General features: G+C 40.9%; 1 protein-coding gene across 1 annotated transcript in view; it reads left to right on the top strand.

The window, feature by feature from the left end:
* taok3b (TAO kinase 3b) overlaps nt 1-4,281 on the top strand; it is a 6,944-nt gene extending 2,663 nt beyond the window's left edge. The window contains exons 2-7 of the mRNA XM_025062684.1: nt 21-149; nt 243-446; nt 1,385-1,624; nt 2,338-2,550; nt 2,625-2,807; nt 3,609-4,281. Coding sequence (XP_024918452.1) covers nt 21-149; nt 243-446; nt 1,385-1,624; nt 2,338-2,550; nt 2,625-2,807; nt 3,609-3,770 — 1,131 coding nt within the window. The 3' untranslated portion in view covers nt 3,771-4,281. The remainder of the gene's footprint in view (nt 1-20; nt 150-242; nt 447-1,384; nt 1,625-2,337; nt 2,551-2,624; nt 2,808-3,608) is intronic.
* The last annotated feature ends 7,305 nt before the right edge of the window (nt 4,282-11,586 follow it).

Genomic DNA, 11,586 nt, shown 5'->3' with positions numbered 1-11,586 from the left:
ACTTCATTATTGCCGATGAGATTAAGGCGGTCGCAGCGGAAGGGCGGAGGATCCAGCAGCAGATCGTGGCTCAGCAGAAGAAGGAGCTGACCAACTTCTTGGAGAGCCAGAAGAAGGAGTACAGGATTTGTAGAGACCAAATCAAAGATGTAAATGTCCACGTCAAATACTGCGTGTCTGTCTCTGTCACCGTCATCAAACGTTAACCCTTTCGTCTCCCGTCATTCCACCTGTGGTTGAAGGAGATGAACGAGGACCATTGCACACCCAAGGAGGAGAAGCAGGAGCGTCTGTCCAGGCACAAAGAAACAATGCAGCGCTCCCAGGCCGAGGAGGAGGCTCACCTGCTGGCCCAGCAGAGGCTGGTCTACGACCGCAGCTGCCGGGCCCTGAAACGCCGGAGCCTGGTCAGGAAGCACGAGTTTGAACAGGACCAACTCAGAGAGGTAGGACTGGGGTCTAGACGTAGGAGTAGGTCAAAGGTCAGGAGACAGACTGCAGTCTATGTTAATGAGAATATCAAACTCTTTTCCTCCACTTTAGTCTCAACTCTTCTACAAACACTGACTCTTTTCTCTTTGTTTTTGTTTAAAGACAAAAGTTCTTTTCTTTTCTTTCTTTTCAAACATTATTTCACTTTCACTGGAAGATGGAGGTGAACCAAAACCTGTAGCAAAAAAACAACAAAAAAAAAAAATCCAAGAGAAGTTCCAGTTGAAACCGGACGACCGTGTGGTCGAGAACACACACAGTTTAGGCTGAGTGTAAAACAAGCATCAAAACAAATGGAAATGCACGGGGAAATCCACGACTTCAAAAAGAAGTAAAGATCTTTCTTTTCACATCATCCACTCAGGTGAAAACACTTTTGATCAGTTCTCACCAGTTCACACCAATTCACACCAAACCACACCCCCACTTCTCTGTCTCATCTACACCAATTCACACCAGACCACACCCCCACTTCTCTGTCTCATCTAAGAACTGAAACCCAGGCGTTTCTACGCCTCATCGCAGGTGTAGTTCTACCTCCACAGGAGCGCCCCCTCCACGTCTTTCACCGTGGTCTGACATCACAACCTGTCACAGAGCTTCAGTCACTGAACACTTTCTCCTAAAGTTTGGTTAGAAATTCTGATGTTTTCTCACCAAAAGCAAACACAACCCAACACTTGACATATCAAGAAATCATGTTAAGATACCGCGACGGAACCAGTCGAAGGTTCCGAGGTACAGAACTTCTCTGAACCTTGGTTTTAATATATTTAAACGTCAGCTCTTTGCGACTCACCTTTGTTTTATTTCACACTCAGCCAGGGGTCTTTGAAAACTAACACGGGCGACAGGGTCTACTGATCTAATGACAACAAACATCTGGTTCCAGGAGCTGAACAAGAAGAGGACCCAGAAAGAGATGGAGCACGCCCTGATGATCCGTCACGACGAGTCCACTCAGGACCTGGAGCGCAGGCAGCTGCAGATTCTGCAGAAGCTGCGAAGTGAACTGATGCGGCTGCAGCACCAGACGGAGCTGGAGAACCAGGAGGAGTACAACAACAGGAGGCAGAGGGAGCTCCACCGGAAACACAGTCTGGAGAAACGGCAGCAGCCCAGGAACCTCAAGGTGCCTGGAGTTGGGTTTTTGACAAAGTAGTGGAAGGTCATTGAGAGAGATGATGTTCAGACTGCCCCCCCCGGGACGGTATCAGGAACTGCATGTGATTTAGACTTTACTTTTACTTGTATTCCTTTATGGCTAGAGATTTGTGGTTCCCCAGGAACTGCATGTGATTTAGACTTTGTGGTCCTTTATGGCTAGAGATTTGTGGTTCCCAAAATGGGGGGCAGAGAGTTATCGGCCCGGGACGATAATCAATAAATCCATAAATCGTACCATGAATGAAAACCAGTTTGATCGTTTAGACCAGTGTTTCCCAAACTGTTTTTCTGGGGACCCCTATATTAAAAGTCACAAAACTTTGCGACCCAAGTCAGTAGATGTTATTCGTAAACTCCTGGGAAACATGATGCAAGACGACCCAAAAACAAACTTTCTTGCGACCCACCTGAGGTTTGTTTCATAGTGACCCCTCGGTCATCCACGATTAGCGGGGGGAGGCGGGGCAACTAGAATACACACAGGGTGCAGTTACACAGATGATCCAGTATGATGAATTTGATCAAAACACAACAAACTAGCATCCCCCTCTAAAACAAGTACCAGTTCTCCTAACAAATCTCGAGATACAGAGAAATGTTTTTTAGAGATTATTCAGTTTTAACTCACTGTCAGACCATAACAGACCAACACGTGTTTGTGGTTGTAACTTTGGGCAGACACTGGAGATGCAGATCAAGAAACAGTTCCAGGACACTTGCAAGGTGCAGAACAAACAGTACAAAGCACTAAGGAACCATCAGCTGGAGGTTTCTCCCAAAGGCGACCACAAGAGCATCCTGAAAGGTCTGAAGGAGGAGCAGACGCGCAAACTGGCGGTGCTGGCGGAGCAGTACGAGCACAGCATCAACGAGCTGATGGCGTCGCAATCGGTACGTGGAGATCAAACGAAATGCACTCTTTGTTTTTGACCTTGACTTCTCACGGCGCCCCCTTGTGTCTTCAGATGAGACTGGAGGCCGAGCAGGAGACGGAGTGCGAGGCTCTGAAGCAGCAGCTGAAGCAGGAGATGGAGCTCCTGGACGCCTACCAGAGAAAAACCCAGTCACAGATGGAGGCCCAACACGAGCGGGAGCTGCAGAAACTCGAGCAGAAGGTCTCCATACGCAGAGCGCACCTTGAACAGAAGGTAGGTCCAAGACGGAGCGGACTCTGAGGGTCTTCGACCAAATGAAAGTCATCACCAAAACAAAGAGTTCCTGTGAGGGAGGGGCTTCACTTAGATGTTGATGAATTGTGACAGTTGTCTTGTCTGTAGCTCAAGATTTGTAGGGATCGTAAACGATTGTATTTACATCTCATGTTTTTCTTTTTTAGCAGTTTTTTGGTCAGATTTTTTTTCTCTATTTGTCAAAGTATCTTAAGTGTTTTTAAACACCCTTAAAGACAACAATTTTTGTTTAAACCGTTTAGACTTAAATGGAGGTTATGTCTAATTTTCTCCACTGGGGGGCACACTCCTGTGTCCTCCTAGAGTCTGTCCCAAGCATGGAAAAATGACTGAAGGTTGTGCTAAGACAATGATGCTGCTCTTTTGGTTTTTTTTTTCTTTGTCAAAAACATGTGCCTCTTGCACTAGCTAGCTACTTGCTAGCTTGAGGCGCAGAGCATCTTGTTAACACGAGCAAACCGCCAGATCTGCACAGATTATGACATCGTTATGCCGAAGTTGAAACACACCGACTGTCACACAAGTTGCGTTTTCTGAGGCCCCCCCTAGTGGCCTCCACTTTGTAAACCACCGCCCTATTTATTGTGCTGTATTTATTTATTTTTTTTAAGTTTTAGTGACTACATTCTGCGTTCTCAGCCGTACGTCCTGTTGTCGTTGGTTCGTAATCCGACAGGTTTCCACCTCATTCTTGTTCTTCGTCTTCGTGCGGCGTTATGCTAACGTCCCCACTCTCCCGTCTTCTCCTTTTCCTGTCAGATTGAAGAAGAGTTGTCGGCACTTCAGAAGGAACGCAGTGAAAAGATCAAGCACTTGTTGGAACGTCAGGACAGAGAAGTGAACGGCTTCGACACCGAGAGTCGAGGTCTGGGCTTCGGCAGCCTGGGGTCTCTGGACTTCCCCAAAGAAGACAACAGATGAAAGTGGACTGGCTTTTAGACTCCGTGTCCTTTTCACGTCCACTCGACCGTTTGCCACATCCACGGTGACCAATGCTGGATTACCTTCTCTATTGCTTTTCGTCTCTCTCTTAGATATCGCATCTTCGACTCCAGGTGTTCACGCGCAACGAGGACTTCTTTTTTGTGAAACTTGGGGGAAGTAAAAACAAAAGAACCAACAACTACAACAAGTGTCAATAAAAATCAAACCTAGTCAGTGTAACTCGGAAAAAAAAAAAAAAACTCAAAAAAACAAAAAAACAAAAACAACTTATGTGTTCAGAATAACAGACTCTTTTTCATCCATGCCATTTCCTCCTTTTGGTATGAAATGAGTAAAAATCAGGAAACTTTAGTATAATGGGCACTTTGATATGTTTAAGTAGAAAAACTCATCCTGTTCTTTTGATGCTACTGTACATGTGTGTGTGGAACACGGAGGGACATTGTGGAATGTGAGCAGGGGGGCTTCACCCCCCCCGGGGGACGGGCGGGGGCGGGGGGGGGGGCTGCTTTGTGTTTTTTTTTTTTAATTAATTAATTAATTAATTTTTTAAGAGTTCTTTTTCATTTCAGGTCAATTTACTTCATGCTCTGAATGTGAACTCGATTCTGTCCGGGGTCAGAGGTCAATGGACTCTAGAGTCACGCAAACGCAACTTCCAGAAAAGTTGGTACACGTTCTGACAGGGTCACAGGAACCGCAGAGACCGACCGCATCCTGTCGCTGTCTTCGTCTAAAACAGGAAGAAAACATTTTTTAAAAATGAAATTCAAGACATTCCAGAATTTGAGGAAAAAGAAGCTAGCTGCGTCACGGTGTCGGCTAGTTGTTCCTGCTTAAAGTGGGAATCCCCCGTTTGTTCTGCTCAACAGTCTGTGGTACTGTAATACTCAAGAAGTACTTACAAGTTTTAAAGCCACCGCAATGAAGGAAAGAATCAGAAAATACTTTTACGATATTAGACTGTATACAGAAATATATACAGCACGCTATATATTAATAGTTATATTTTTAACTGAAGAATCAGCACATTATATGATCATGACCCGACCTTTCATTAAACTTTATACTTTGTGAGACACAATATCTACACGAAAAAATACCACCAAATAAACTAAGTAAAACGATGACTTCCTATTGGCTGGAAATAACGAAAGAAGATTTTTTTTTAAAAGGCATAAAATGCAATTCAGCAGAAAGCTTTCGCGGTTTCTGCGACGACGTTTAAATTTAGAGGTTGAAATTTCTGTGGTAAAACGTTTTTAAAAACTGTCCGATCACCTTGGAGTACCCTCAAGGACAGAGTAGGGATCACAAACCGTCGGTTGAAGACCTGCGCTCCAAACATTTCCGAACAGTTGCACTCTACGTCACGTTTACTTCACTCGACTGTCGGGTTTCGGCCCAGAGAACTCGACGAGATTTTTGCACAAAATATATGTGAAGTTTCATATTTGCAGGATACAGATACAGGATGTTCCCTAAATACTCCCTAATGACCCCCATCTGGCTGTGTCTGGTACTGCAGCACAGTGGGGTTTTCATCCTGGAGCTCATGCACATTCAGCAGTGAGTTCTGCCTTTGCTGCCAAGATGGCGCCAGACCTTAATTCTTTGCCATTTTTTTGTCTTGAGTTGACAGATCGTTGCCTTTACTGGATGCTTTATACCATGTGACCTTTAACCTGGGCTGCATCTGCTGCGGTGTTAGACTGTGTCGCAGACGTGGGACTTTTAAATCAACTTCAAAACTTTTTCTCTGAATTAGTTTCCGGTGCGTGACGAAACACGAGTCGGCAGAAATTAGCCTTCACGTCACTGTTTAGAAGTGTACCAACTGGGGATATTTCGTAATATCGGCCAACCAATATTATCGGACGATATTAGCATGATTGCGATATATCGGTAACAGTCGGATTTTCCTCCGATAATGAAAATCCGATAACACAATGTTAAAAAAAACAGTTCTGAACCGAAAGTGAATTAATGTCATTGCGACGCGGCACAGTGCGCTGCCAACGGCTGCATATATCGGTATCGGTTGATATCGGAATGGGAAATTTTAGTGTTTGGACAACATCGTGATATCGGTTATCGGACATCCCCTAGTACCAACCTTTTCTGGAACCGTGGAGTTCGTAATTCCATGTTCACGCGTACAGCACACGGTGGTCCTTCACATCGGGCCGCGGTCGTTTATCGTTTATCAATTTATTTTTTAACAACGTCGGATCAATTGGCATCAGCTCGATCAACCCGTTTATCTCATCACAGTCTCAAAAATCCCACTTGGTAAAACTGCTTATTATTGCATGCACTTTAAGGACAAATTCAGGTTGTGAAGTGAAGCATGAATCTGTCAGAGATTTTAGCTGTTTGTATCCATCTTTAATATGACCATTTTCACAGATGCCATTATTTTAGGTTGTGCCTGACGCTGACTTACGTTGACGTGTTTCTGATCTATATTTCATTTTTCTACGGCTGGCACTTTGTTGTTTTTTTCTTTATTTTGTTTTTGTTTTGTGTTTCATCTACGGTTGTGAATCATTAAATGTTCACTAATCAAAGTTCTTGTAAAGGAAACTGGTGAGAATTGTGCTGTATAACTTTTGATATCAATATTTGTACATGAGAATATAGCTAGAAAACACAGGTCTATTACTGATAACAGAGCTTAACGATAAAGAAAAAAAAAGGTTTTTGCTTCTTTTTTTTGGTTTTTTAACATAAAGATATGGTCAAACAATAGCTCTAAACATATATATATATATATAAATATATATATATATTGATAAGTCACATGACTGGACTCTGAGATTGTATAAATGCTGGTGAATGGAACCACAGACTTCTTATACGTAACGTCATCTTTTACTGATCAATGGTTCTTAAACACACACACACACACACACACACAGACAAAAGTGAGAATCCAGAGATGTGTTTGAGTAACTAGAGTCAGATTGACGTATTTTTTGACATTGTCCATTACGGCCACTGAACAGGTTGCACAATGATTCCATTGAAAATGAATGGAAAAGCTAATTGTTTGGTGCTTAATTTCTAATACCACCTTTAGCCTTGTAGTTTTCTGTCTTAGGGTTGGACGACTGATTTTTACAAAATGTCAACATGAAGCATTTTGGAAAACTTCCCGAGTCAAAAACACTACTAAGTTTTTCATGGCGTATTTAGAGATCACCCCATACAGTGAAATCCTTAAAAAAATGAATTTAATGTATTAAAAAAAATAAATACTATTTTATCATTGGTCATTTTTTTTTTTTTTTTGAACCATTGTTTATTGTGGTCTTGAACGCAACCCTGTCACTGTTTGTGTCGCGGGTAATTTTGTGACCTGTTTTTGTTTCACAGGTGCGACGTTACAGATTCAACTTAAAATTACATTTCATTCAGTTCTGAGTGATGATTTCTGGGGATATAATATTATAAATCACAAAACTCCACGACTCAAGTCAATAGACATTATTCGTAAACTCCTGGGAAACATGATGCGAGACGACCCAAAAAAAAAAAAATCTCGCGACCCACCTGAGGGCCGCGACCCAATCTTTGGGAAACAATGATGTTGTGCTCATCCATTCATTCGAATGTATGGATTTCTGTCCTTACACTGAAACATGTTTATATGTTATTTTTGTTTGTTTGTTTGTTTGTTTTATTTTTTTAAAATACATTTAAAAAAAAACAAAAACGCGATTTCTTTAGGGTTTAATTGAGTCAAGTCTGTAACAGATTCTTCCACATATTTTATTTGTGACACTGAGGTTCAACCACAACATGACGCTCCACCTCAGATGTTACTAAACCAGAGTAATGTTGAGACTATGAACATATTTTCTTAATTTTTCTTTAGAGAAAAAATGTTAACATTTTTTTAAAATATGTTTTTTTTTATACAATACGAAACTTTGAAATTTGAACTGTTCTTTTCTTTTATTTTTCATCATCTTTTTTAGAAATTTGACATCACAGTTTCTCACTAAAAGCCTCGTCTCTGGTCACATCTATAAGTGAAGCCTGGTGGAGGGGGGCGGGGGGTAATTATGGGGGGGTTATGTACTTCACCAATTTGTGTGAAAACATTTTTACGTTACTAGAAGGATGTATTTATGTAGTTAGAATAAAAGGGGACTTTTCTGAACAACCGTGTTTACCGTTTCCCGTGAAGGTGAAAACTCCAAGTAAAATTCGAAATTCTGTTGAAAATTAAAACCAAAAAACAAATAAAAAAAACAAAAAACAAGAGCCTCAGTTAACATCCTGCATCTAACGAAGCAATTTTTTTCCTTTTTTTTTTGTTTTTTTTGTGTTTGCGGTTGCATTTCCTTGTAAGCCTCTGTTATGTGGTCTACAACTTCTCACTTTTACTTTGGTGAAAACGCGGCGGCCGCCGTGACCCACATCGTACCAGAGAAGTTCTCGTACACGGAGCGACCCAGAAAAGCACAAAGATAAACTTGTGAACCAGAAGTGAGAAGTTAAAGTTATCTAAGCATCTAATCTAAGCATCCACTCTGTTGGCGGCGGTCGACACATGCAGGAATCCAAGTGTTGTTTCCTTGAACTCTGGGCTTCTGCGCACGTGGAAAGCCCCGAGGTTAACCCTCACCTGAAGTAGTGCTGACTGGGCTGTGGTACGCTCAGTTTCCCTTTTCTCTTCTCATCTCTCAACAACAATAGTCTCTTCTCTGGAATCTAAACCCAGATGTGACATAACCCAGAAAACATGAAGATCACGTCAGTCACTCCCCTCAGCAGATTTTCATAAAGTCACAGCGCTGACTTATGGTCTACTACTCTGGCCTGGGAACGACCCAGTGATGCATTAGCAGAAGTGCGTACGCAGTTTTGACAACACAGAAGAAATTCCATATTTTAAATATTCCTTATTCTCCTTCCTTCTTGTTCTGGATCAGGACGATGTGCAACATCATCCTGCGTACATGTGAGCTCACTTCAGCAGAAAGTCAACCTTGTGGTGAGATGACATATTGCCTACTTCTGCTACAAGGCCACACCCACTTTACGCACATGTAAAAGTTTCTGATTGAGAAATGCATCCTGTGAACTCGCAGCTTCCTGTGCCACGGCCTCAGACAAACGAGCGTCGGCGGAGGAGTGCGTTTTACACCTTAAATAACAATAACAATTATTATATTTATTTATAATTATACTTATCATTATAAGTGTGAAATAAAGTAAGTTGTATTTTTGTGATACAAACGCAGTGCAATTTTAACACCTCTGTTTCAAAGATGGTAAAAAATGTCACCTTCAATAGTGACTGTGGAACAGTCTGTTCAAAACTTTCATTTTACAAGTAGAAAGAAAGATCTGTTCAAAACTTTAACTTTCATTTTACAAGTAGAAAGAAAGAAATCACTCCTTCCTTCCCCTGCTCTCTACTGCCTCCACAGGCAACTATATATAGCGGATAATCATCAGATAATTGGAAAAATGGTTTTGGAAACTACAATTAAAACAGACGGACGAATTCCGCTCCTCCCTCTCTCCGCAGTCATAATCATGACTACAATGCATTATGGGATATCTTGCTTGGCTAATGTACATTGGCTGTATACTAGATTTCGCGGTGCATTGTGGGAAACTCCTTTTCCGTTTGTGTTGATTTTAAACCGATTCATGATGAATTGCTAAATCTCAAATTCCGAATAATAATAAAAAAATAAAAAACAATTTAAAGAGATTTAAAGAGGTTCAAAGGTCAAAGGTGACAGTCATAGCTAAATACAAATAGTAAAAACTAAATTAATTAATTAATAAATATACCAGACTAAAACCCAGACCTGAAATCACATCAAAAGTGAAACGAATTATATTTATACAATTTTACTGCTAAGTTCATGACTATAACTAAACTGTAGAGAAACGTTGTCTCAACCAGTGGTCCCCGACCCCCGACCTGCACACAGACAGGATGCATAACTCACATTGTTTCCGTTTGATTTATTATCTGAATCTGACTCACACCTGATGGATGTCAAGATGCTTGACTCGGTCACATGACTTACCTACATCCGCTACGATCTTAAAAGATCTGCTGCGGCCGATAACACATAATACGTTACTGCTAAGTTGACCTCCTGCCCCCCCCCCACCCCCAGCTAGCTAAATGAACAGAAAACAAACGTCTCTGGAAAGTTGAAGTTGAAGCTGCATTTAACAGACAACTCCAGGAATCTTCAAATATGGATTTACTGCGACAGGTTGTTCCTGTCGTGGCGAGCGGCTCTGTAATGAGGCCATGAAGCCTTCAAAACTGCTCCACCACCTGGAGACCAAGCGTTCTGCATTAAAAGACGAGCGCGATGTTCCGATGACGCTGCTAATAAAGTTGACTATGGTGTTTATTATCATATTTAGAAAATTTATGTCGGTCGTATCATTTTATTTAGTTGTATTTATCCGTCACACTGGTCGTCGTTTGATTAGCTAGAGTTAGCCGTAGCTAACTTACAATTTGGCCAAAACGCTGGCTTAAAAGTTCACAAAAATCAGCAACATAGTGATAAATAGGATTGATGTGATGACAGACGATCATGAAACGACCACAGAAAATAAATCATGTTTTCAGAAGACCATGAGAAACACAGTAGTTCAGTTACGATGAACAACCTCGACGTAGAGTGAAAGGTACAAGTGGAAAAAATATAGGATAAAAGGAATAAAAGGGATGAAAAGAGCTATTCTGAAAACAGCTTCTTAGCCAAAGGAAAAAATATATGTATAAAAAGGAAAAAAAAAACTTAACCCAGCTATAAAAAAACAACAATATTCCACAAATAGCTACATTAGCACAGAAAGTGATAAAAAGCCACTGTTTCTCTGAAGATCAGTTTAAAATAAACCTGTTTTATTTTTGTACGAGCCGGCACTGATCTGGACTTAAATATAAAAGTTTCTATATATATATATTGATATATATGTATAGAAACTTTTATATTTAAATCTATATATACGTATATACTTATATTTAAGTATATATATATATATAGAAACACAAATACAAAGAAAGAGGAAGTAGCACAGGTTCCATTCATTTCACTAGCACACCTGTAACATTAGCATGAGGTGTCTGGACATGTCTGCCCACCACAGAGACATGCAGGGACGTTGTCCAGCGTCAATCAAGAGTCAGAGTCAAAGAGACAGAGAGAGACAGAGAGAAAGAGAGAGAGAAAATGCACTGTAAAAAAAAAAAAGGAGGAAATTCTGGGAAATTTAGTTGCCTCACAAAGTGCACGTCATTTCCTCAATGACAAATGTGTGGTTTTAGAGTTGAAGAGAAAAAAAAAAACCAAAAACTTTTAAAGCAGTGTGATTATAACAAGTCCCCGCAATTTGCCTGTGATACTCAGAGGAGAATGAATGGTCATGTAAAGAGCATGTGCTGCCCACGTTTTATGGAACTGGCAACAAGTAAGTTTTTATTGTAAGTTTTTATTGTGTGTTTTATGTTTTTATTTGAATGAAAAGAAACTGTAACTGAACACGTGAGAGGTTTAATGTCTGCACGCTGTTGTAGCTGATTTATCACGTTTACCTCAGACTGAAGGGAGATTTAAAATCTGATTATTTAAATTTTTTTTTGGAAATTTTAAATAAATGTAACAACTAAGTGCTGAGGTGATGAGGTTCATGATGTTGGAGAACGTCTCCTGAACTTGATTGTTTGATTTTGACACCACACTGATGTGATGTGATGTGATGTGACCGTCCATGTGGACGACGGTGAGTTGACCGT

Source organism: Cynoglossus semilaevis, chromosome 14 (assembly GCF_000523025.1).
Source record: "Cynoglossus semilaevis isolate Cse_v1.0 chromosome 14, Cse_v1.0, whole genome shotgun sequence".
Classification (NCBI taxonomy): domain Eukaryota; kingdom Metazoa; phylum Chordata; class Actinopteri; order Pleuronectiformes; family Cynoglossidae; genus Cynoglossus; species Cynoglossus semilaevis.
Note: the sequence above shows the minus strand (reverse complement) of the source record. Positions and strands in the feature narration are given on the sequence as shown.